Genomic DNA, 27,974 nt, shown 5'->3' with positions numbered 1-27,974 from the left:
CATAACCTGCATCACTTTACATGTAATATAATAGGCAGCTGTAGGGCCAGTACACAGTTTGTCTCATATACAGCTGATAGTAATGATAATGATGATACATCCTTAGTGCAGCCTACACATATAATATTACCATTAGTGATGGAATCACTATGGCAACCTCCCTTGTACTGATGTATGGGAATCACCAGAGAGTGCAGGCAGGAGACTGGTCAGATCTCTGGGCTGGTAACACACAGTGACATGATGTGAGGAGGAGAGCAGGAGTATAATAGGAGATGATGGAACCTGAACCAATATCTGACCCAGATGTCTCCAGACTCCCACTCTCGGCAGATGCATTTCCCTCATTAGATTATACTGACAGATTATTACAGTGACTGAGCAAGGAGAACATAACTCTTTTGTAATAAGTGTTTATTACTCACCTGTGCTGTTACCTGTAGGGATTTCCTCCTCCATACACTTCTGATCACCTCGCACATACGTCTGTTCTTCTCCCTCTGTATCTTCTGCCTTATTATCAGTCACATACGTCTGTTCTTCTTCCTCTATATCTTCTGCCTTATTATCAGTCACATACGTCTGTTCTTCTTCCTCTGTATCTTCTGCCTTATTATCAGTCACATACGTCTGTTCTTCACCCTCTATATCTTCTGCCTTATTATCAGTCACATACGTCTCTTCTTCTTCCTCTGTATCTTCTGCCTTATTATCAGTCACATACGTCTCTTCTTCTCCCTCTATATCTTCTGCCTTATTATCAGTCACATACGTCTCTTCTTCTCCCTCTATATCTTCTGCCTTATTATCAGTCACATACGTCTCTTCTTCTTCCTCTATATCTTCTGCCTTATTATCAGTCACATACGTCTCTTCTTCTCCCTCTATATCTTCTGTCTTAATATCAGTCACATACGTCTCTTCTTCTTCCTCTATATCTTCTGTCTTAATATCAGTCACATTGTCACCCTAAATGCAACATACAATAATAAATTACACTGAGATTAAACTGTATAATATCAGCATATAAGAGACACATAGCTTCTCTACAGATAATATAGTGACAGATACTTGGGTATATTGACGAGACCCTAAATCCCATCTACCTGATACTCCTGTGGGATCCTGTGATTCTCCTGTGTACAATCCTGGGAATACAGAGGAAGGGGACATCTCTCTGGGGTAACTCTGTTATTGGGTCCATCTGTAGGAGACACACAGTGACTGAGTACATTGTGTATATGTGATTATCATATTATGTGTGTATATAGCGGGGCCCCATACCTGTCCTCCCCTATACAAAGGACAGTCTCCTCTTACCCAGTGATGTGAGGGGCCGAAGATTCTCCATCATCATGTCCTTGTACAGACCCCTGTGTTCCTCTATATACTCCCCCTCCTCCATGGAGAAACAGACGGTGACATCCTGACATCTTATAGGAACCTGACACACACAATGATACAGTCAATACCCAGACACATCCCCTGGTGTTACTGTATAATGTCCCATTCCCAGCAGTCACCTCTCCAGTCATCACCCAGACACATCCCCTGGTGTTACTGTATAATGTCCGATTCCCAGCAGTCACCTCTCCAGTCATCACCCAGACACGTCCCCTGGTGTTACTGTATAATGTCCCATTCCCAGCAGTCACCTCTCCAGTCACCACCCAGACCAACCCCTGGTGTTACTGTATAATGTCCCATTCCCAGCAGTCACCTCTCCAGCCATCACCCAGACACATCCCCTGGTGTTACTGTATAATGCCCCATTCCCAGCAGTCACCTCTCCAGTCACCACCCAGACACATCCCCTGGTGTTACTGTATAATGCCCCATTCCCAGCAGTCACCTCTCCAGTCATCACCCAGACACATCCCCTGGTGTTACTGTATAATGTCCGATTCCCAGCAGTCACCTCTCCAGTCATCACCCAGACACGTCCCCTGGTGTTACTGTATAATGCCCCATTCCCAGCAGTCCCCTCTCCAGTCATCACCCAGACAAGTCCCCTGGTGTTAATGTATAATGCCCCATTCCCAGCAGTCACCTCTCCAGTCATCACCCAGACACATCCCCTGGTGTTACTGTATAATGTCCCATTCCCAGCAGTCACCTCTCCAGTCATCACCCAGACACATCCCCTGGTGTTACTGTATAATGTCCCATTCCCAACAGTAACCTCTCCAGTCATCACCCAGACACATCCCCTGGTGTTACTGTATAATGTCCCATTCCCAGCAGTCACCTCTCCAGTCATCACCCAGACACATCCCCTGGTGTTACTGTATAATGCCCCATTCCCAGCAGTCACCTCTCCAGTCATCACCCAGACACGTCCCCTGGTGTTACTGTATAATATCCTATTCCCAGCAGTCACCTCTCCAGTCATCACCCAGACACATCCCCTGGTGTTACTGTATAACGTCTCATTCCCAGCAGTCACCTCTCCAGTCATCACCCAGACACATCCCCTGGTGTTACTGTATAATGTCCCGTTCCCAGCAGTCACCTCTCCAGTCATCACCCAGACACATCCCCCGGTGTTACTGTATAATGTCCCATTACCAGCAGTCACCTCTCCAGTCATCACCCAGACACGTCCCCTGGTGTTACTGTATAATGCCCCATTCCCAGCAGTCACCTCTCCAGTCATCACCCAGACACATCCCCTGGTGTTACTGTATAATGTCCCATTACCAGCAGTCACCTCTCCAGTCATCACCCAGACACGTCCCCTGGTGTTACTGTATAATGCCCCATTACCAGCAGTCACCTCTCCAGCAGGCAGCTGAATGATCTTGTTGGTGAGTTCCAGGATCTTCTGGTCATTGTGCCTCTCATGTATCAGTGAGTGAGGTTGAGGCACCGTGATTGGGCTGTGGGTCCTGCTCAGTATTCCTGACACCCGGGGACAGCTGTTGGGTGTCACACAGTCACTGGATGTCTTCTTCACCACTGTGTAACCCTGTATATTGGGGGAAATGTCAATAAAGAGCTGAACTTCACCAACATGGAGCTGTGCTTTCCTAGTAGATACTGTGCATAATATAAAATAAGGGTGCAGGCTACAGACACAATGCTTACCCTACCTGTACACACTCCCTATATACAGGAAGGTGGAGAGTATATAACACCTCTTCTGACATCTTCCTTTCAGTGAATGAAAACACAACATATTGTGCCTGACGCAGAGTCCACACAATGCGGCCGCATCTGTGGCCGCATGTAATGCTTGGAAATTGCTGCAGATTTCCGCCTATATTCAGTCAGCCGGATCCCTGTGGCTGCACCGCCCCTATAGATCTGCATGTTAGAGCAGCATGCATACAGTATGTACCAGCTCAATCCTGGGTGCAAGAGGTCATTCTTGTTATGATTCTAATACTCCGGTCTGGGGTGATCTTATATGAAGGGACCTGAATACCAGAACGTAATGCTGGGAATGGGGAAAGGAATGGGAATAGCCCCTGGCACCCTATCTCCGTTGTCTCGCCCGTGCTGTCAGTACACTCTTGCGAGACTATGGTTTCTTGGGCCCATGGCAGCCGCGTTTGAAGGGCGGATTACGTCTGCCCAACTCCGATGCCCCCTCAGGTCTTAATGAGAGACAAAGAGTGAACCGAGACAGGGTGATAACAAGGGGCCCTCTAACTAAACAACAAGCCAGGGGCTACTAACAAACCTAAAACTAAAGTATGCGCGGATTACCGCCAGGGAAAAGAACAACCAAAATACTCCACTTGTCCACTCTCCTACACGGCACCGCCGAGTACCGGAGAGGACTGTGGAAGCGGATACCTCCGCAAATGCTACAAAACGCTACAAAACGCCTGTGGCGTCCCCGTTGCTAAGGTCCCGGCGGCCCGGCGTCCTAGCGTTGCTAGGGACCCGGCGGCTCAGCGCGCACGGCGTCCTAGCGTTGCTAGGGACCCGGCGGCTCAGCGCGCACGGCGTCCCTAGTTGCTAGGCGCCGGGCAACGCGGCACCTAACAGTACCCCCCCCTTGAGGAGGGGTCAACGAACCCCTAAAGCCAGGTTTCTGAGGAAATTCCTGAAAGAATAATCTCTTGAGTTTAGGGGCATGTAGATCCTTATCCAGGACCCAAGACCTTTCCTCCGGACCATAGCCTTTCCAGTGAACCAAAAAATAAAGCCGGCCCCGGGACACTTTAGAATCTAAAACCTTCTCTACCAAGAACTCCTGTTGTCCCTGCACATCCACTGGAGATCTACCCTGGGAGGTCCTCCGAGGAAATCACCTGGAAGAAACATATTGTTTCAACAGGGAACAGTGGAAAGTATTTCCAATTCTGAGAGATCTTGGCAAGCGTAGCCGAAAAGCAACTGGGTTGACCTTCTTAATGATAAGAAATGGTCCAATAAATTTGGGTCCCAGTCTAGCCGAGGGTTGTCGAAGCTTGATGTTGCGAGTTGACAACCATACTTTATCTCTCTGCCTCTTGAAGAAGCCGCCTGGGGTGCGGAGAAACGCGTTGAGGATACAGAGAGAAGGAGCCCCAATACCTATTGCCAACAAGAATTGAAGTGTGTCCTCCCAGCAGTTCATTTAAACTACTGCCGACACTTGTCATATCTTCAGCGTGACTATTTCATTTAATCCCTTGGACCATACTGGGAACACCTGGTGATTCATCTTGGTGAGCACTATTCCACCAGCACTGGGGGTGGAGCACGCTGCACCGGTGTATCTACACTTTGCCGGAGGAAAGAGCGACTTTTCAGCTGACGCTACAGACAGCTCACGCCACGGACGAATCCTGCCGCTGACGGATGTCTCACCCGTGCTTAGGGTGATAGAGAGCGGCCACGCACATCGATACCATTGCGGTATAATAAAGGAAATGCCGTCCAGTCTGTGAGTAACAGCTATTTTACTTCTGTCCATCCTTGCATTGTTCATACCAAAATCGGCAAGTGATGAACTCTTTCCCAATTGGAACCTAATACACATTGTGAGGACACCCACATGCACAATTGTGCCAAGTATTCGTGTGTTTTTTACATCTGGGCAAGAAACCTAATATAGCCAAAAGCTATCAAAGAATTATTCTCTAATATATAGGTATTGTGACTACCTTCTGAGTACATTCAATTAGTTTTAACTTATTATTTAATCTAGAGGTCTCCGGAACCTCAGTTTTATACTACTACTGTATTGTGGTCTTGTTTATTTTTATGTGTTGTTTGTTGTCAATCTATGTAATAAATTGGTTTAATTTTTACCACTGTGTCCATCAATTGGCATTAAGCGCCTACCTGGTAATTTTCCCTAGATACTTTATCTCCCACCTTAAAAGTGCAAGGACGTCGGAGCCTATCAGAAAATTTCTTTTCTCGGAAGGCCGCTTTTCGGAGGGCAAGGTGCACTTTTCTCCAAATTGCTCTGAGGTGGGAGGTTAAGATCAACGAGAAACTGGAGAATGATGGAAAATAAGAATTTACTCACCGGTAATTCTATTTCTCGTAGTCCGTAGTGGATGCTGGGGACTCCGTAAGGACCATGGGGAATAGACGGCTCCGCAGGAGACTGGGCACATCTAAAGAAAGATTTAGGTCTATCTGGTGTGCACTGGCTCCTCCCCCTATGACCCTCCTCCAAGCCTCAGTTAGGACACTGTGCCCGGAAGAGCTGACACAATCAGGAAGGATTTTGAATCCCGGGTAAGACTCATACCAGCCACACCAATCACACCGTATAACTCGTGATAGGAACCCCGGTTAACAGTAGGATAACAACGGAGCATCTGAACAGATGGCTCGCAATAACAACCCGATTTGTGTAACAATAACTATTTACAAGTATTGCAGACAATCCGCACTTGGGATGGGCGCCCAGCATCCAATGTGATTTCAGGAACTCCAAAACCACATTGAGATCCCAAGGTGCCACTGGGGGCACAAAAGGAGGCTGAATACGCAGAACTCCTTTGACAAAAGTCTGAACTTCAGGCAGTGAAGCCAGTTCTTTCTGGAAGAAAATCGACAGGGCCGAAATCTGGACTTTAATGGACCCCAATTTGAGGCCCAACGTCACCCCTGCTTGCAGGAAATGCAGGAATCGACCCAGTTGAAATTCCTCCGTTGGGGCCTTCCTGGCCTCACACCAAGCAACATATTTCCGCCAAATGCGGTGATAATGTTTTGCGGTGACATCCTTCCTGGCTTTGATCAGGGTAGGGATGACTTCCTCCGGAATGCCCTTTTCCTTCAGGATCCGGTGTTCAACCGCCATGCCGTCAAACGTAGCCGCGGTAAGTCTTGGAACAGACAGGGCCCCTGCTGCAGCAGGTCCTGTCTGAGCGGCAGAGGCCAAGGGTCCTCTGAAAGCATCTCTTGAAGTTCCGGGTACCAAGCTCTTCTTGGCCAATCCGGAACCACGAGTATAGTTTTCACTCCTCGCCTTCGTATTATTCTCAGTACCTTGGGAATGAGAGGCAGAGGAGGAAACACATAAACCGACTGGTACACCCACGGTGTTACTAGAGCGTCCACAGCGATCGCCTGAGGGTCCCTTGACCTGGCGCAATATCTTTTTAGCTTTTTGTTGAGGCGGGACGCCATCATGTCCACCTGTGGTCTTTCCCACCGGTTTACCAGCATTTGGAAGACTTCTGGATGAAGTCCCCATTCTCCCGGGTGGAGGTCGTGCCTGCTGAGGAAGTCTGCTTCCCAGTTGTCCACTCCCGGAATGAACACTGCTGTCAGTGCTAACACATGATTTTCCGCCCATCGGAGAATCCTTGTGCTTCTGCCATTGCCCTCCTGCTTCTTGTGCCGCCCTGTCTGTTTACATGGGCGACCGCCGTGATATTGTCTGATTGGATCAGTACCGGCTGGTTCTGAAGCAGGGGCCTTGCTTGGCTTAGGGCATTGTAAATGGCCCTTAGCTCTAGAATATTTATGTGAAGCGAAATCTCCTGATTTGACCACAGTCCTTGGAAATTTCTTCCCTGTGTGACTGCGCCCCATCCCCGAAGGCTGGCATCCGTGGTCACCAGGACCCAGTCCTGTATTCCGAATCTGCGGCCCTCTAGTAGATGAGCCCTCTGCAGCCACCACAGCAGCGACACCCTGGTCCTTGCCGACAGGGTTATCCGCTGTTGCATCTGGAGATGGGACCCGGACCATTTGTCCAACAGGTCCCACTGGAAAGTCCTTGCGTGGAACCTTCCGAATGGAATTGCTTCGTACGAAGCTACCATTTTTCCCAGGACTCGTGTGCATTGATGTACCGACACCTGTCCCGGTTTTAGGAGGTCTCTGATTAGAGATGACAACTCCTCGGCTTTTTCCACTGGAAGAAACACTTTTTTCTGGTCTGTGTCCAGAATCATTCCCAGGAACAGAAGACGTGTCGTCGGGACCAGCTGTGACTTTGGAATATTGAGAATCCAGCCGTGCTGTTGTAGCACTTCCCGAGAAAGTGCTACCCCCACTACCAACTGTTCCCTGGACCTCGCCTTTATCAGGAGATCGTCCAAGTACGGGATAATTAAAATTCCCTTCTTGCGAAGGAGTATCATCATTTCGGCCATTACCTTGGTAAAGACCCTCGGTGCCGTGGATAACCCAAACGGCAGCGTCTGGAACTGATAATGGCAGTCCTGTACCACAAATCTGAGGTACTCCTGGTGAGGAGGGTAAATGGGGACATGCAGGTACGCATCCTTGATGTCCAGGGAGACCATGTAATCCCCCTCGTCCAGGCTCGCAATAACCGCCCTGAGCGATTCCATCTTGAACTTGAACCTTTTGATATAAGTGTTCAAGGATTTTAGATTTAAGATGGGTCTCACCGAACCGTCCGGTTTCGGTACCACAAACATTGTGGAATAGTAACCCTTCCCTTGCTGAAGGAGGGGTACCTTGACAATCACTTGCTGTGAATACAGTTTTTGGATAGCCACCAACACTGCCTCCCTGGCAGAGGGAGTTGCTGGTAAGGCAGATTTTAGAAAACGGCGGGGGGGGGGGGGGGGGGGGGGGGGGGGGACGTCTCGAATTCCAGCCTGTACCCCTGAGATACTACTTGAAGGGCCCAGGGATCCACCTGTGAGAGAACCCACTGTGTGCTGAAATTTCTGAGACGGGCCCCCACCGTACCCGGATCCGCCTGTGAAGCCCCAGCGTCATGCTGTGGACTTACCGGACGCGGGGGAGGACTTTTGCTCTTGGGAACTGGCTGTATGCTGCAGCTTTTTCCCTCTACCTTTGCCTCTCGGCAGAAAGGATGCGCCTCGAGCCCTCTTGTGTTTATGGGGCCGAAAGGACTGTATTTGATAATACGGTGCCTTCTTTTGCTGTGGGGTAGCCTGTGGCAAAAATGTCGATTTCCCAGCCGTAGCTGTGGAAACGAGGTCTGAAAGACCATCCCCAAACAGTTCCACCCCCTTATAAGGCAAAACTTCCATGTGCCTTTTTGAATCGGCATCACCTGACCACTGCCGAGTCCATAACCCCCTTCTGGCGGCAATGGACATTGCGCTTAATTTTGATGCCAGACGGCAAATATCCCTCTGTGCATCACGCATGTATAAGACAGCGTCCTTTATATGCTCTACTGTCCGCAAAATAGTGTCCCTATCCAGGGTATCAATATTATCCGACAGGGAATCTGACCACGCAGCAGCAGCACTGCACATCCATGCTGATGCAATCGCTGGTCGCAATATAATGCCCGTGTGTGTATATATAGCTTTTAGGGTAGCCTCCTGCTTTCTATCAGCAGGATCCTTTAGGGCGGCCGTATCCGGAGACGGTAGTGCCACCTGTTTTGATAAACGTGTAAGCGCTTTATCTACCCTAGGGGACGTTTCCCAACATGACCTATCCTCTGGCGGGAAAGGGTACGCTGCCAATAACCGTTTAGAAATTATCAATTTCTTATCGGGGGAAGTCCAGGCTTCCTCACACACCTCATTTAATTCCTCAGATGCAGGAAAAACTACTGGTAGTTTTTTCTCACCGAACATAATACCCTTTTTTGTGGTACCTGGGGTACTATCAGAAATGTGTAATACATTTTTCATTGCCTCAATCATGTAACGGGTGGACCTATTGGAGGGTACACTAGTCTCATCGTCGTCGACACTGGAGTCGGTATCCGTGTCGACATCTGTGTCTGCCATCTGAGGTAGCGGGCGTTTTGAAGCCCCTGATGACATTTGAGACGCTGGAACAGTCACAAGCTGAGTAGCCGGCTGTCCTATGTCGTCAAACCTTTTATGTAAGGAGCTGACACTGTCACGTAATTCCTTCCATAAGTCCATCCACACAGGTGTCGACCCCTCAGGGGGTGACAACACATTTACAGGCATTTGCTCTGCCTCCACATCATTTTCCTCATCATACATGTCGACACAGCGGTACCGACACACAGCACACACACAGGGAATGCTCTGACAGAGGACAGGACCCCACAAAGCCCTTTGGGGAGACAGAGGGAGAGTATGCCAGCACACACCAGAGCGCTATATACCACAGGGATATCACCTATAAAGAGTGTTTTCCCTTATAGTTGCATATATATATTATACTGCGCCTAAATTTGTGACCCCCTCTCTTTTTTACCCTTTCTGTAGTGCAGGTCTGCAGGGGAGAGCCAGGGAGCGATCCTTCCAGCGGAGCTGTGAGGGAAAATGGCGCCAGTGTGCTGAGGGAGATGGCTCCGCACCTTTTTTGTCGGGCTTTCTCCCGCTTTTTGTGTTATTCTGGCAGGGGTAATTTACACCTATATAGCCTCTGGGGCTATATATGGTGTCAGTTTTGCCAGCCAAGGTGTTAATATTGCTGCTCAGGGCGCCCCCCCCCAGCGCCCTGCACCCATCAGTGACCGAAGTGTATGGTGTGCATGAGGAGCAATGGCGCACAGCTGCAGTGCTGTGCGCTACCTTGGAGAAGACAGAAGTCTTCAGCCGCCGATTTTCCGGACCTTCTTGCTTCTGGCTCTGTAAGGGGGACGGCGGCGCGGCTCCGGGAACGGACGACGAGGTCGGGTCCTGTGTGCGATCCCTCTGGAGCTAATGGTGTCCAGTAGCCTAAGAAGCCCAAGCTACCACCACTTAGGTAGGTTCGCTTTTTCTCCCCTTAGTCCCTCGCTGCAGTGAGCCTGTTGCCAGCAGGTCTCACTGTAAAATAAAAAACCTAAACTATACTTTCTTTCTAGGAGCTCAGGAGAGCCCCTAGTGTGCATCCAGCTCGGCCGGGCACAGAAATCTAACTGAGGCTTGGAGGAGGGTCATAGGGGGAGGAGCCAGTGCACACCAGATAGACCTAAATCTTTCTTTAGATGTGCCCAGTCTCCTGCGGAGCCGTCTATTCCCCATGGTCCTTACGGAGTCCCCAGCATCCACTAGGACGTCAGAGAAAAAAGAGTTGGCTCTAGGATGAAAACCAAAGACTGAAAAGAAAGGGGACTCCTTGTTGGAGGAATGACAAGAGTTATTATAAGCAAATTCGGCCAAAGGAAGAAACTCGGACCAATCATTCTGGAGTTTGGCCGAATACAAGCGTAAGTACTGTTTTAATGACTGGTTGACTCGTTCGGTTTGCCCGTTAGACTGTGGATGGTAACCAGATGTTAAAGACAGTTTCATCTTCAAAGAGGCACAAAAACGTTTCCAGAATCGTGCGATGAATTGTGGACCCCGATCAGAGACAACATCAGTGGGCAAACCATGGAGCCTGAACACATGGCGGAGGAACAAAACTGCCAACCCTTGAGCAGAGGGTAATCGGGGAAGAGCAATGAAATGAGCCATTTTACTAAAACGGTCCACTACCACCCAAATGACTCGCAATCCGGCTGAAAGGGGAAGGTCCACCACGAAATCCATGGAAATATGAGACCATGGCCTGAGAGGAACGGCTAAAGGCATGAGTTACCCGATAGGCAACGAACGAGGAACCTTATGCTGTGCACAAACCTGACAGGAATGGACAAATTCCTTAACGTCTTTAGAAAGACTAGGCCACCACACTGAGCGAGAGACTAACTCCAAGGTCTTAGTGATACCCGGATGCCCCGAGACTTTGTTGTCATGAAACTCCGTTAAAACAGTGCCTCTCAAAAATTCAGGAACAAAAAGACGACCAGCAGGAGTAAGTCTAGGAGCTTGGTGTTGAAGCTGGTTTAACTGAGTAAATAAATCCTGTGTGAGGCCTGCCCGGATGACTGAGGATGGAACTATGGGGGTAGTAACAGGATTGCTATTGTGAACCGGAAGAAAGCAACGTGACAGGGCATCAGCTTTCGTATTCTTGGAACCAGGCCTGAAGGTGATTATAAACCTGAAACGAGTAAAAAACAATGCCCAACGTGCCTGCCGAGCATTAAGCCGTTTAGCTGACTCAATATATTGCAGGTTCTTATGGTCCGTAAAAATAAGAATTTACTCACCGGTAATTCTATTTCTCGTAGTCCGTAGTGGATGCTGGGAACTCCGTAAGGACCATGGGGAATAGCGGGCTCCGAAGGAGACTGGGCACATCTAAGAAAGAATTAGGACTACCTGGTGTGCACTGGCTCCTCCCTCTATGCCCCTCCTCCAGACCTCAGTTAGGAAACTGTGCCCGGAAGAGCTGACACAATAAGGAAAGGATTTGGAATCCCGGGTAAGACTCATACCAGCCACACCAATCACACCGTACAACTCGTGATACTATACCCAGTTAACAGTATGAATAACAACTGAGCCTCTCAACAGATGGCTCCAAACAATAACCCTTTAGTTAAGCAATAACTATATACAAGCATTGCAGACAATCCGCACTTGGGATGGGCGCCCAGCATCCACTACGGACTACGAGAAATAGAATTACCGGTGAGTAAATTCTTATTTTCTCTGACGTCCTAGTGGATGCTGGGAACTCCGTAAGGACCATGGGGATTATACCAAAGCTCCCAAACGGGCGGGAGAGTGCGGATGACTCTGCAGCACCGAATGAGCAAACTCAAGGTCCTCCTCAGCCAGGGTATCAAACTTGTAAAATTTTGTAAATGTGTTTGTACCCGACCAAGTAGCAGCTCGGCAAAGTTGTAAAGCCGAGACCCCTCGGGCAGCCGCCCAAGAAGAGCCCACCTTCCTCGTGGAATGGGCTTTTACAGATTTAGGATGCGGCAGTCCAGCCGCAGAATGTGCAAGTTGAATCGTGCTACAGATCCAGCGAGCAATAGTCTGCTTTGAAGCAGGAGCACCCAGCTTATTGGGTGCATACAGGATAAATAGCGATTCAGTCTTCCTGACTCTAGCCGTCCTGGAAACATAGATTTTCAGGGCCCTGACTACATCTAGCAACTTGGAATCCTCCAAGTCCCGAGTAGCCGCAGGCACCACAATAGGTTGGTTCAAATGAAACGCTGATACCACCTTAGGAAGAAATTGGGGACGAGTCCTCAATTCCGCCCTATCCATATGGAAAATCAGATAAGGGCTTTTACAAGACAAAGCCGCCAATTCTGACACACGCCTGGCCGAAGCCAAGGCCAACAGCATGACCACTTTCCACGTGAGATATATTAGCTCCACGGTTTTAAGTGGCTCAAACCAATGCGACTTTAGGAAATCCAACACCACGTTGAGATCCCAAGGTGCCACTGGAGGCACAAAAGGGGGCTGAATATGCAGCACTCCCTTAACAAAAGTCTGAACTTCAGGCAGTGAAGCCAGTTCTTTTTGGAAGAAAATCGACAGAGCCGAAATCTGGACCTTAATGGAACCCAATTTGAGGCCCATAGTCACCCCTGACTGTAGGAAGTGCAGAAAACAACCCAGCTGAAATTCCTCCGTTGGGGCCTTCCTGGCCTCACACCAAGCAACATATTTTCGCCATATGCGGTGATAATGTTTTGCGGTCACATCCTTCCTAGCTTTAATCAGCGTAGGAATGACTACCTCCGGAATGCCCTTTTCCTTTAGGATCCGGCGTTCAACCGCCATGCCGTCAAACGCAGCCGCGGTAAGTCTTGGAACAGACAGGGCCCCTGCTGCAGCAGGTCCTGTCTGAGCGGCAGAGGCCATGGGTCCTCTGAGATCATTTCTTGAAGTTCTGGGTACCAAGCGCTTCTTGGCCAATCCGGAACAACGAGTATAGTTCTTACTCTTCTCCTTCTTATTATCCTCAGTACCTTGGGTATGAGAGGAAGAGGAGGGAACACATAAACCGACTGGTACACCCACGGTGTCACTAGGGCGTCCACAGCTATCGCCTGAGGGTCCCTTGACCTGGCACAATATCTTTTTAGCTTTTTGTTGAGGCGGGACGCCATCATGTCCACCTGTGGCCTTTCCCACCGGTTTACAATCATTTGGAAGACTTCTGGATGAAGTCCCCACTCTCCCGGGTGGAGGTCGTGCCTGCTGAGGAAGTCTGCTTCCCAGTTGTCCACTCCCGGAATGAACACTGCTGACAATGCTAACACGTGATTCTCCGCTCATCGGAGAATCCTTGTGGCTTCTGCCATCGCCATCCTGCTTCTTGTGCCGCCCTGTCGGTTTACATGGGCGACCGCCGTGATGTTGTCTGACTGGATCAGTACCGGCTGGTTTTGAAGCAGGGGTCTTGGCTGACTTAGGGCATTGTAAATGGCCCTTAGTTCCAGAATATTTATGTGTAGGGAAGTCTCCTGGCTTGACAATAGTCCTTGGAAGTTTCTTCCCTGTGTGACTGCCCCCCAGCCTCGAAGGCTGGCATCCGTGGTCACCAGGACCCAGTCCTGTATGCCAAATCTGCGGCCCTCTAGAAGATGAGCACTCTGCAGCCACCACAGCAGAGACACCTTGGTCCTTGGAGACAGGGTTATCAGACGATGCATCTGAAGATGCGATCCGGACCACTTGTCCAACAGATCCCATTGAAAGATCCTTGCATGGAACCTGCCGAATGGAATTGCTTCGTAAGAAGCCACCATCTTTCCCAGGATTCGCGTGCAGTGATGCACCGACACCTGTTTCGGTTTTAGGAGGTCTCTGACTAGAGATGACAGCTCCTTGGCTTTCTCCTCCGGGAGAAACACTTTTTTCTGGTCTGTGTCCAGAACCATCCCCAGGAACAGTAGACGCGTCGTAGGAACCAGCTGCGACTTTGGAATATTCAGAATCCAGCCGTGCTGTTGTAGCACTTCCCGAGATAGTGCTACTACGACCAACAACTGCTCCCTGGACCTCGCCTTTATAAGGAGATCGTCCAAGTACGGGATAATTAAAACTCCCTTTTTCCGAAGGAGTATCATCATTTCGGCCATTACCTTGGTAAATACCCTCGGTGCCGTGGACAGACCAAACGGCAACGTCTGGAATTGGTAATGACAGTCCTGTACCACAAATCTGAGGTACTCCTGGTGAGGAGGGTAAATGGGGACATGCAGGTAAGCATCCTTGATGTCCAGTGATACCATGTAATCCCCTTCGTCCAGGCTTGCAATAACCGCCCTGAGCGATTCCATTTTGAACTTGAACCTTCTTATATAAGTGTTCAAGGATTTCAAATTTAAAATGGGTCTCACCGAACCGTCCGGTTTCGGTACCACAAACATTGTGGAATAGTTACCTCGTCCTTGTTGAAGGAGGGGTACGCACTGCCTCCCTGTCTGGGGGAGTTGTTGGCAAGGCAGATTTGAGGAAACGGCGAGGGGGAGACGTCTCGAATTCCAGCTTGTACCCCTGAGATACCACTTGTAGAATCCAGGGATCCACCCGTGAGCGAGCCCACTGGTCGCTGAAGTTCCTGAGACGGGCCCCCACTGCACCTGGCTCCGCCTGTGGAGCCCCAGCGTCATGCGGTGGACTTAGAGGAAGCGGGGGAGGACTTTTGTTCTTGGGAACTGGCTGTATGTTGCAGCTTTTTTCCTCTACCTCTGCCTCTGGGCAGAAAGGACGCGCCTCTAACCCGCTTGCCTTTCTGGGGCCGAAAGGACTGTACCTGATAATATGGTGCTTTCTTTGGCTGTGAGGGAATATGGGGTAAAAATGTCGACTTCCCAGCTGTTGCTGTGGAAACTAGGTCCGAGAGACCGTCCCCAAACAATTCCTCACCCTTGTAAGGCAAAACCTCCATGTGCCTTTTAGAATCTGTATCACCTGTCCACTGCCGAGTCCACAATACTCTCCCGGCAGAAATGGACATTGCATTTATTCTAGATGCCAGCCGGCAAATATCCCTCTGTGCATCTCTCATGTATAAGACTGCGTCTTTAATATGCTCTATGGTTAGCAATATAGTGTCCCTGTCTAGGGTATCAATATTTTCAGACAGGGAATCTGACCACGCAGCTGCAGCACTGCACATCCATGCTGAAGCAATAGCCGGTCTCAGTATAATACCTGAGTGTGTATATACAGACTTCAGGATAGCCTCCTGCTTCCTATCAGCAGGCTCCTTTCGGGCGGCCGTGTCCGGAGACGGTAGTGCCACCTTCTTTGACAGGCGTGTGAGCACTTTATCCACCCTAGGGGATGTCTCCCAACGTAACCTGTCCTCTGGCGGGAAAGGGTACGCCATTAGTAACCTTTTAGAAACCACCAGTTTCTTATCGGGGGAAGCCCACGCTTCTTCACACACCTCATTTAACTCATCCGATGGGGGAAAAACCACTGGTAGCTTTTTCTCCCCAAACATAATACCCTTTTTTGTGGTACCTGGGGTAATAGTCAGAAATGTGCAACACATTTTTCATTGCCGTAATCATGTAACGGGTGGTTCTATTGGAATGTACACTAGTCTCATCGTCGTCGACACTGGAGTCAGTATCCGCGTCGACATCTGTGTCTGCCATCTGAGGTAGCGGGCGTTTTTTGAGCCCCTGATGGCTTTTGAGACGCCTGGGCAGGCACGGGCTGAGAAGCCGGCTGTCCCACATCTGCTATGTCGTCAAACCTTTTATGTAAGGAGTTGACACTGTCGCGTAATTCCTTCCACATATCCATCCATTCAGGTGTCGACCCCGCAGGGGGTGACATCACATTTATCGGCACCTACTCCGCCTCCACATAAGCCTCCTCATCAAACATGTCGACACAGCCGTACCGACACACCGCACACACACAGGGAATGCTCTGACTAAGGACAGGACCCCACAAAGTCCTTTGGGGAGACAGAGAGAGAGTATGCCAGCACACACCAGAGCGCTATATAATGCAGGGATTCACACTACACACAGTGATTTTTCCCCTATAGCTGCTATAAATATACAGTTTGCGCCTAAATTTAGTGCCCCCCCTCTCTTTTTTACCCTATTGAGCCTGGAAACTGCAGGGGAGAGCCTGGGGAGCGTCCTTCCAGTGGAGCTGTGAGAGGAAATGGCGCCAGTGTGCTGAGGGAGATAGCCCCGCCCCTTTCTCGGCGGACTTCTCCCGCTTTTTTAAGGATATTTTTGGCAGGGGATTTTACACATATATAGTCTTACTGACTATATTATGTGTTTTATGCCAATATAAGGTACTCTTATTGCAGCCCAGGGCGCCCCCCCCCCAGCGCCCTGCACCCATCAGTGACCGGAGTGTGTGGTGTGCATGGGGAGCAATGGCGCACAGCTGCAGTGCTGTGCGCTACCTTAATGAAGACCGGAGTCTTCAGCCGCCGATTTCCTGGACGTTCTTCTTGCTTCTGGCTCTGCAAGGGGGACGGCGGCGCGACTCCGGGACCGGACGACCGAGGCTGGGCCTGTGTTCGATCCCTCTGGAGCTAATGGTGTCCAGTAGCCTAGAAGCCCAAGCTAGCTGCAAGCAGGTAGGTTCGCTTCTCTCCCCTAAGTCCCTCGTAGCAGTGAGTCTGTTGCCAGCAGATCTCACTGAAAAATAAAAAACCTAAATATATACTTTCTTTTCTAGGAGCTCAGGAGAGCCCCTAGTGTGCAACCAGCTCGGCCGGGTACAGAATTCTAACTGAGGTCTGGAGGAGGGGCATAGAGGGAGGAGCCAGTGCACACCAGGTAGTCCTAATTCTTTCTTAGATGTGCCCAGTCTCCTTCGGAGCCCGCTATTCCCCATGGTCCTTACGGAGTTCCCAGCATCCACTAGGACGTCAGAGAAAACAGTAATAGTATGCCTAGCTCCCTCCAGCCAATGCCTCCATTCCTCGAAAGCCCATTTTACTGCCAGTAATTCCCGATTACCAACGTCATAGTTGGATTCAGCGGAGGAGAATTTCCTGGACATGAAGGCACAAGGATGTAACTCCTGAGACTCCGGATCTTCCTGAGACAGGATAGCCCCCACTCCAACCTCTGAGGCATCAACCTCCACAATAAAGGGAAGCTCCGGATTAGGATGTCTGAGGACAGGAGCCGAGACAAAGGCCTGCTTCAAGGCCCGGAAGGCTAACTCAGCTTCATGCGACCAATTGGAGGGATCCGCTCCTTTTTTTGTCAAAGCTACTATGGGAGCGACCAGGTCAGAAAAAGTATGAATGAACCGCCTATAATAATTAGCAAACCCTAAAAAGCGCTGAATTGCTTTTAAATTAGTGGGTTGCGCCCAATTAAGGATGGCCTGAAGTTTTTTCGTTCCATGAAAAATCCCTGGGGAGAAATAACGTACCCCAAGAAAGACACTTCCGTGATGTGAAAATCACACTTCTCAAGCTTAGCATATAAATGATTCTCTCGTAATTTTTGAAGAACCAGACGCACCTGGGTAATATGTTGTTCCATAGACTCAGAGTATATCAGAATGTCGTCTAGATAAACGACCACGAACTTACCAAGGAAGTCACGGAGAACATCGTTGATGAGGTCTTGAAAAACCGCCGGAGCATTTGACAGGCCGAACGGCATCACCAGGTATTCATAGTGACCCGACTGAGTGCTGAAAGCCGTCTTCCACTCATCCCCAGATTTTATTCGGATGAGGTTGTAAGCTCCCCTAAGATCAATTTTCGAAAAGATCACGGCGGAGCGTAACTGATCAAAAAGCACTGATATTAATGGCAAAGGATAGGTGTTTTTCACAGAGATCTTATTCAGAGCCCTAAAATCAATACATGGTCTAAGCGACCCATCTTTTTTCTCAACAAAGAAAAATCCTGCACTCAACGGAGATTTTGAAGACCTAATAAAACCTTTTTTAAGGCTTTCCTGAATGTAATTATTCATGGCCGTGGTTTCTGGCCCGGACAGGGCATATAATCTCCCCTTAGGCAAAGTGGCACCTGGTACTAACTCAATTGCACAGTCGTAGGACCGATGGGGAGGCAGAATGTCCGCATTGCCTTTGGAGAACACATCGGCAAAATCCTGATATTCCACAGGAATAAGCTCTGGGACGACTGCTGCAACCCGGACTGGATGAGAAATACATTCCTTAACACAAAAAGGACCCCATTGGGAAATCTCCCCAGACCGCCAATCAATGGTGGGATTATGAAAGGCAAGCCAAGGGTGACCCAAAACTACAGGAACTGCCGGACAATGTGTAAGGTAGAATTCTATATCTTCAGAATGTAAGGCTCCTACTGTAAGTAATAGAGATGAGCGGATTCGGTTTTACTCGGTTTTACTCGGTTCTCAAAACCGAATCTTATTGGCTATCCAAAACACGTGACATCCGTGAGCCAATAAGATTCGGTTTTGAGAACCGAGTAAAACCGAATCCGCTCATCTCTAGTAAGTAATACTGGAGGTGTGCGGTGAGTAATTATCCCATTGGAAAGTGGACCCCCATCTAACCCGTGCATGGTGATACGTTTATCCAACGGTATCTGTGGAATGCCTAAGGCCTTTGCCCAAGTTAAATCCATAAAATTTCCTGCAGCTCCACTGTCGACAAAGGCCGACACCAATGAACTGAGGCTGCCAAAGGAAATCTTAACAGGAACTAAGAGAGAGTCATTTGAGGAGATAAGCTGCAGACCTAAGTGAACCCCCTCACAATTCACTTGGTCAGAGCGTTTCCCGACTTGTTCGGACAGTTGCGAGCAATATGTCCCTTACCACCACAGTACAAACAGAGACCAGAACTTAATCTTCTGGTTCTTTCCTCTGGGGACAGCCGGGAGAGACCCATCTGCATGGGCTCCTCGACGTCCTCTGGAAAGGTAGAAACACAAGGACTAGGCCTAAAAGTTGTTCCTCTTTCAGCCCTCCGCTCTCGGAGACGACGATCTAGTTTAATAGCAAGCTCCATGAGTTTATCGAGAGTCTCAGGAGCGGGGTACTGAAGGAGACTGTCTTTAATAAGTTCAGATAAACCGAGGCAAAACTGACTGCGCAGGGCCGGGTCATTCCAGCCACAGTCGTTCGACCAACGGCGAAATTCGGTACAATACACCTCTGCTGGGTTTTTACCTTGTTTAAGAGCACGCAGGTGACTCTCAGCTGACGCCTCTCTATCTGGGTCATCATACAACAGACCCAAAGATCCAAAAAAGGCGTCTACTGACAACAAAGCAGGATCTTCAGCTTTCAACCCAAACGCCCAGGTCTGTGGATCCCCCTGGAGCAATGACATAATAATCCCAACCCGCTGAGATTCAGTACCAGAGGAACTAGGCCTTAAACGAAAATATAGCTTACAAGCTTCTTTAAAATTAAAAAAATATTTTCGGTTACCCGAAAAACGATCGGGTAAATGCATCTTTGGTTCTGGGACCACCCTCGGGGAGGCTCGCAAAAGATCTTCCTGTGATCTCACCCGAAGAGAAAGGTCCTGAACCATCTGAGTTAGTTCTTGAATTTGGTTAACTAAAAGCTGACCAGGATTTGGTCCTAACCCTGCCGGATTCATGAAGCCGGTTTTTACTCTCACCAAAACAGAATGGGAAAAAATTTAAAACCCCTTTTTTTTCTTTTCTTTTTTTTTTTTTTTTTTTAAGTTTGGGCCGGTGATAATGTTATGATTCTAATACTCAGGTCTGGGGTGATCTTATATGAAGGGACCTGAATACCAGAACGTAATGCTGGGAATGGGGAAAGGAATGGGAATAGCCCCTGGCACCCTATCTCCGTTGTCTCGCCCGTGCTGTCAGTACACTCTTGCGAGACTATGGTTTCTTGGGCCCATGGCAGCCGCGTTTGAAGGGCGGATTACGTCTGCCCAACTCCGATGCCCCCTCAGGTCTTAATGAGAGACAAAGAGTGAACCGAGACAGGGTGATAACAAGGGGCCCTCTAACTAAACAACAAGGCCAGGGGCTACTAACAAACCTAAAACTAAAGTATGCGCGGATTACCGCCAGGGAAAAGAACAACCAAAAATACTCCACTTGTCCACTCTCCTACATGGCACCGCCGAGTACCGGAGAGGACTGTGGAAGCGGATACCTCCGCAAATGCTCCAAAACCAGAAAACAATATGAAGCGGCCTAGGCCGCAGCACGCGGCAGAGCCACCACTCACGAAACCAAACGAGATCCTCTATAGACTGTCACAGGTAACTGAGGACCAGGAGAACTCCTTGGGATGAGATGACAAACACCAAGACTCAGGAACTCAGAGGACTGGAACGACCGGGCACAGCAGACCAGGAACAGACGTTCACCAAACATGAGCAGCATGCAGGAAACTATCACCGGCGTCTGTGTGAGACCCTGAGAAGGCATTTAGCAGGGAATCCTCCAATCAGAGTACAGAACCTAATTACAATAAATGTCGTGCAGCTGCCTTGCTGCACGACCAGAGAAACATGTGTGCACACTAATTAATAGACCCAGCAACGGGGAACGCGGTCCGCCTGTGGCGTCCCCGTTGCTAAGGTCCCGGCGGCTCGGCGCGCCCGGCGTCCTAGCGTTGCTAGGGACCCGGCGGCTCAGCGCGCACGGCGTCCTAGCGTTGCTAGGGACCCGGCGGCTCAGCGCGCACGGCGTCCCTAGTTGCTAGGCGCCGGGCAACGCGGCGCCTAACAATTCTGACATTACAGGATCTCCAAATACTCTCAATAGGCCGCAATAACACATATACACCACTGCAAACATATGGCAAGTAGTAGTGCTCACCCTAGGTGCACGGTGCTGGATGAGGAAGGAGGGCTTAATGTAATTTTGAAAGGCAAAATTAAAGACATGATGTAACACTACAACTACTGTAACGATACATCACTTTTATAATGTTGCACTCACCTCCCCAGTTATGTCTCTGTATTATTACTATAGATATAAAGTGCTGTCACTGTGACACTCCCAGTTCCCCTCACCTCCCCAGTCATGTCCCTGTATTATTACTATAGATACAAGAGATGTCACCATGACACTCCCAGATCCCCCTCACCTCCCCAGTCATGTCCCTGTATTATTTCTATAGTTATAAGTGATGTCACTGTGACTCTCCCAGAGACCCTCACCTCTCCAGTCATGTCCCTGTATTACTACTATAGATATAAGTGATGTCACTGTGACACTCCCAGATTCCCCTGACCTCCCCAGTCATGTCCCTGTATTACTATAGATATAAGTGATTTCACTGTGACACTCCCAGAACCCCTCACCTCCCCAGTCATGTCCCTGTATTACTATAGATAAAAGTGATGTCACTGTGACACTCCCAGGTCCCCTCACCTCCCCAGTCATGCCCCTGTATTATTACTATAGATATAAGTGATGTCACTGTGACACTCCCAAATCCCCTCACCTCCCCAGTCATGTCCCTGTATTATTACTATAGATACAAGTGATGTCACAGTGACACTCCCAGTGCTCACCTCCCCAGTCATGTCCCTGTATTATTACTATAGATATAAGTGATGTCACTGTGAAGCTCCCAGATCCCCTCACCTCCCGTCATGTCCCTGTATTATTACTATAGATATGTGATGTCACTGTGACACTTCCAGATCCCCTCACCTCCCCAGTCATGTACCTGTATTATTACTATAGATATAAGTGATACTCCCAGATCCCCTCAACTCCCCAGTCATGTCCCTGTATTATTACTATAGCTGTAAGTGATGTCACTGTGACACTCCTAGATCCCCTCACCTCCCCAGTTATGTCCCTGTATTATTACTACTATAGATATAAGTGATACTCCCAGATCCCCTCACCTCCCCAGTCAGCAGGTAGATGATCTCCAGGGTGAGATGTAATATCCTCTCAGTCACAGGGCTCCTGTCCGTGTCCATCCTCAGTGATTTATACAGGACAGGTATCACCCTCCTGTGATTTCCTCTCTGTCCTCACTGCACAGTAGTCTAGGAATAAATATAATTATTAGTATAATAACATCACAGAGTACACTGAGTGACCATTAAATCCTCATATGTAACACAAGCCACAGAGCCATGGTCAGAGTTTCTCAGAAGTTCCCCTGATCCAGCTTCATAAACCTGCTTAGCCATACGATGCTGCACTGCTTCAGGATTAAACAATGGTCCCACAGTGGCCAAGAGGATTTTCGCCAAACAGTTTCAAACCTCCAAGACAAGAGCAGGTCCGGCTCACCGGGGTATTGCTGGGATCCGCTACCAGTCTGTGTCCGGCTCGCTGCACCGGCTCACGCACATCATCATCACTGATGTCACAACCAGACAATGATGCAGACAATAGGTGCAAGTGCAGCGAGCGCGGTGCCTCTAAACATTGTCCCGGCATACACAGACTGGCAACGGATCCCGGCAACTCCCCAGTGAGCCAATCAGACTCTGCCGACACTTATATTTGGGGTCGGTTGTTCCAGGTGAAATATGTTACAGCTGCACAGACTGGAATTTGTTATCCCCAGTGTTATTTCCTCCCAGATTCTCCAAAATGTCACCCACACTGCATAGACCGCACTGCTAACTATGGGGGCTGCAGGAGTCTGTCAGGGGAAGCCTTTCACTTTCTACATCTGGGGAAAGGAAATATGCCCAAATAAACTGCTGGGGATAAGCTGGTATCAGTCACTCCTCCCACCTGATACCAGACACGCCCCCTTTCACAGTGTCAGTCACTCCTCCCACCCGGTACCAGTCACGCCCCCTCTCACAGTGTCAGTCACTCCTCCCACCCAGTACCAGTCACACCCCCACCTAACAGTGTCAGTCACTCCTCCCACCCGGTACCAGTCACGCCCCCCCTCTCACAGTGTCAGTCACTCCTCCCACGCGGTACCAGTCACGCCACCTCTCACAGTGTCAGTCACTCCTCCCACCCGGTACCAGTCACTCCGCCACCTATCACAGTGTCTGTCACGCCTCCCACCTGGTACCAGTCACGCCACCTCTCAGTGTCTGTCACGCCTCCCACCCGGTACCAGTCACGCCACCTCTCACAGTGTCTGTCACGCCTCCCACCCGGTACCAGTCATGCCACCCCCCACAGCGTCAGTCACTCCTCCCACCCGGTACCAGTCACACCCCCCCTCAATGTGTCAGTCACTCCTCCCACCCAATACCAGTCACGCCCCCCCTCAAAGTGTCAGTCACTCCTCCCACCCGATACCAGTCACGCCCCCCCTCACAGTGTCAGTCACTCCTCCCACCCGATACCAGACATGCCCGCCCCCTCACAGTGTCAGTCACTCCTTCCACCTGGTACCAGACACGCCCCCTCTCACGGTGTCAGTCACTCCTCCCACCTGGTACCAGACACGCCCCCCTCTCACAGTCTCAGTCACTCCTCCAACCCGGTACCAGTCACACACCCCCTCACAGTGTCAGTCACTCCTCCCACCTGGTACCAGACACCCCCCCCCCCCCTCACAGTGTCATTCACTCCTCCCACCCGGTACCAGTCACACCCCCCCTCACAGTGTCACAGTGTCAGTCACTCTACCCACCCGGTACCAGTCACGCCCCCCTCACAGTGTCAGTCATTCCTCCCACCCGGTACCAGTCACGCCCCCCTCACACTGTCTGTCACTCCTGCCACCTGATACCAGTCACGCCCCCCTCACAGTGTCAGTCACTCCTCCCACCCAGTACCAGTCACGCCCCCCCCCCCCCTCACAGTGTCAGTCACTCCCCCCACCTGGTACCAGACACCCCCCCCCCTCATAGCACCAGTCACACCCCCCGTCACAGTGTCAGTCACTCCCTGCACCCAATACCAGACACGCCGCCCCTCAGTGTCAGTCACTCCTCCCACCCGGTACCAGTCACGCCCCTCACAGTGTCAGTCACTCCTCCCACCCGGTACCAGTCACGCCCCCCTCACAGCGTCAATCACTCCTCCCACCCGATACCAGTCACGCCCCCCCTCACAGTGTCAGTCACTCCTCCCACCTGGTACCAGTCACGCCCCCCCTCACAGTGTAAGTCACTCCTACCACCCGATACCAGACACGCCCCCCTCACAGTGTAAGTCACTCCTACCACCCGATACCAGACACGCCCCCCTCACAGTGTCAGTCACTCCTCCCACCCGATACCAGACACGCCCCCTCACAGTGTCAGTCACTCCTCCCACCCGATACCAGAAACGCCCCCCCTCACAGTGTCAGTCACTCCTCCCACCCGGTACCAGTCACGCCCCCCCTCACAGTGTCAGTCACTCCTCCCACCCGATACCAGTCACGCCCCCTCTCACAGTGTCAGTCACTCCTCCCACCCGATACCAGACACGCCCCCCTCACAGTGTCAGTCACTCCTCCTACCCGATACCAGACACGACGCCCCTCACAGTGTCAATCACTCCTCCCACCCGGTACCAGTCACTCCGCCCCTCACAGTGTCAGTCACTCCTCCCACCTGATACCAGTCACGCCCCCCCTCACAGTGTCAGTCACTCCTCCCACCTGGTACCAGTCACACACCCTCTTAAAGTAAGAATTGCGCTCTCTTTGCCTGTACTCGGTCACACCTTCTACCCAATATTAGTCACTCCCCACTCTCGGTATCAGCCATGTTCCACTCACAGTACCAGTCACTGTTACCCTTCCGATATTAATCACGCTCCTCTCCCAGTATCATACACCCTTCCCCCCTCTCCGAGTATCAGACACCCTCCCCCCCAGTATCAGACACCTCCCCTCCCAGCATCAGAAACCCCCTCTCCCAGTACAGTACCAGTCACACACACCCCTCTCCCAGTACAGTACCAGTCACACACACCCCTCTCCCAGTACAGTACCAGTCACACACACCCCTCTCCCAGTACAGTACCAGTCACACACCCCTCTCCCAGTACAGCACTAGTCACACACACCCCTCTCCCAGTACAGTACCAGTCACACACCCCTCTCCCAGTACAGTACCAGTCACACACACCCCTCTCCCAGTACAGTACCAGTCACACACACCCCTCTCCCAGTACAGTACCAGTCACACACACCCCTCTCCCAGTACAGTACCAGTCACACCCCCCTCTCCCAGTACAGTACCAGTCACACACACCCCTCTCCCAGTACAGTACCAGTCACACACACCCCTCTCCCAGTACAGTACCAGTCACACTCACCCCTCTCCCAGTACAGTACCAGTCACACACACACCCCTCTCCCAGTACAGTACCAGTCACACACCCCTCTCCCAGTACAGCACTAGTCACACACACCCCTCTCCCAGTACAGTACCAGTCACACACCGCTCTCCCAGTACAGTACCAGTCACACACACCCCTCTCCCAGTACAGTACCAGTCACACACACCCCTCTCCCAGTACAGTACCAGTCACACACACCCCTCTCCCAGTACAGTACCAGTCACACACCCCTCTCCCAGTACAGTACCAGTCACACACTCCCGTTTCCCTGTACAGTACTAGTTACACACACCCCTCTCCCAGTACAGTACTAGTTACACACACCCTCTCCCAGTACAGTACCAGACACACCCCTCTCCCAGTACAGTACCAGTCACACACACCCCTCTCCCAGTACAGTACCAGTCACACACACACCTCTCCCAGTACAGTACCAGTCACACACACCCCTCTCTCAGCACCAGTCACACACCCCTCTCTCAGTACAGTACCAGTCACACCCCCCTCTCCCAGTACAGTACCAGTCACACACTCCCGTTTCCCTGTACAGTACTAGTTACACACACCCCTCTCCCAGTACAGTACTAGTTACACACACCCCTCTCCCAGTACAGTACCAGTCACACACACCCCTCTCCCAGTACAGTGCCAGTCACACACACACACCCCTCTCCCAGTACGGTACCAGTCACACACACCCCTCTCCCAGTACAGTGCCAGTCACACACACACCTCTCCCAGTACAGTACCAGTCACACACACCCTCCCCCAGTACAGTACCAGTCACACACACCCCTCTCCCAGTACAGTACCAGTCACACACACCCCTCTCCCAGTACAGTACCAGTCACACACACCTCTCCCAGTACAGTACCAGTCACACACACCCCTCTCCCAGTACAGTACCAGTCACACACACCCTCTCCCAGTACAGTACCAGTCACACACACACCCCTCTCCCAATACAGTACCAGTCACACACACACCCCTCTCCCAGTACGGTACCAGTCACACACACCCCTCTCCCAGTACAGTACCAGTCACACACACCCTCTCCCAGTACAGTACCAGTCACACACCCCCCTCTCCCAGTAAAGTACCAGTCACACACCCCTCTCCCAGTACAGTACCAGTCACACACACACCCCTCTCCCAATACAGTACCAGTCACACACACACCCCTCTCCCAATACAGTACCAGTCACACACACCCCTCTCCCAGTACAGTGCCAGTCACACACCCCTCTCCCAGTACAGTACCAGTCACACACCCCTCTCCCAGTACAGTACCAGTCACACACACACCTCTCCCAGTACAGTACCAGTCACACACCTCTCTCCCAGTACAGTGCCAGTCACACACACCCCTCTCCCAGTACAGTGCCAGTCACACACACCCCTCTCCCAGTACAGTACCAGTCACACACACCCCTCTCCCAGCACAGTACCAGTCACACACACCCCTCTCCCAGTACAGTACCAGTCACACACACACCCCTCTCCCAGTACAGTACCAGTCACACACACCCCTCTCCCAGTACAGTACCAGCCACACACACCCTCCCCCAGTACAGTACCAGTCACACACACCCCTCTCCCAGTACAGTACCAGCCACACACACCCTCTCCCAGTACAGTACCAGTCACACACACCCCTCTCCCAGTACAGTACCAGTCACACACATACCCCTCTCCCAGTACAGTACCAGTCACACACACCCCTCTCCCAGTACAGTACCAGTCACACACACCCCTCTCCCAGTACAGTACCAGTCACACACACCCCTCTCCCAGTACAGTACCAGTCCCACGCCCCTCTCCCAGTACAGTACCAGTCACACACACCTCTCTCCCAGTACAGAACCAGTCACACACACCCCTCTCCCAGTACAGTACCAGTCACACACACCTCACTCCCAGTACAGAACCAGTCACACACACCCTCTCCCAGTACAGTACCAGTCACACACACACACCCCTCTCCCAGTACAGTACCAGTCACACACACCCCTCTCCCAGTACAGTACCAGTCACACACACCCCTCTCCCAGTACAGTACCAGTCCCACGCCCCTCTCCCAGTACAGTACCAGTCACACACACCCCTCTCCCAGTACAGAACCAGTCACACACACCCCTCTCCCAGTACAGTACCAGTCACACACACCTCACTCCCAGTACAGAACCAGTCACACCCCCCTCTCCCAGTAGCAGTCAGGCAGGGGAAGGATATAACTCACTGCAGCAGAGGAGCCAGTCACTGGCAGCAATCACCGGGGAGATGAGAGACAGAGCACATGGCTGGAAACGAGGCTTGGAACACAGGAAGTGCCAGTCACATGCGGGGAGGGATCAGCGCAGGAACGAGGATCGGATGCCGGAAGTCCCCAGCGCCAGGGTCGTCGTCGTCATAGAAACGAGGCTTGGATGCCAGAAGTGCCGTGTACCTGTGCGTCGCTATAGTAACGAGGCCTGTAGTCACACTGGTAGCCGGAGGAGGTGATGTGGATGGTGAGATGGGTGTGTGCTGCAGGGGAATCACCGGGCCGGACAGTAGCTGCTGAGAAGGGGCATGTAGCCTGGTGCTGGCCGCTGCTGCTATGCCCTGACTGCTGCCTTACCCCA

The 27,974-nt window shown here is 50.9% G+C and overlaps 1 protein-coding gene across 1 annotated transcript in view; it reads right to left on the bottom strand.

Annotated features, from left to right (window-relative positions):
- Window positions 1-27,712, bottom strand: part of LOC134994027 (oocyte zinc finger protein XlCOF22-like) — a 32,741-nt gene extending 5,029 nt beyond the window's left edge. The window contains exons 1-6 of the mRNA XM_063950920.1: window positions 27,590-27,712; window positions 21,993-22,139; window positions 2,777-2,968; window positions 1,321-1,444; window positions 1,107-1,204; window positions 426-969 (exon numbers count right to left, since the gene is read on the bottom strand). Coding sequence (XP_063806990.1) covers window positions 426-969; window positions 1,107-1,204; window positions 1,321-1,444; window positions 2,777-2,968; window positions 21,993-22,070 — 1,036 coding nt within the window. The 5' untranslated portion in view covers window positions 22,071-22,139; window positions 27,590-27,712. The remainder of the gene's footprint in view (window positions 1-425; window positions 970-1,106; window positions 1,205-1,320; window positions 1,445-2,776; window positions 2,969-21,992; window positions 22,140-27,589) is intronic.
- Window positions 27,713-27,974: the final 262 nt, after the last annotated feature.

This window comes from Pseudophryne corroboree, chromosome 2 (assembly GCF_028390025.1).
Source record: "Pseudophryne corroboree isolate aPseCor3 chromosome 2, aPseCor3.hap2, whole genome shotgun sequence".
Taxonomy (NCBI): Eukaryota; Metazoa; Chordata; class Amphibia; order Anura; family Myobatrachidae; genus Pseudophryne; species Pseudophryne corroboree.
Note: the sequence above shows the minus strand (reverse complement) of the source record. Positions and strands in the feature narration are given on the sequence as shown.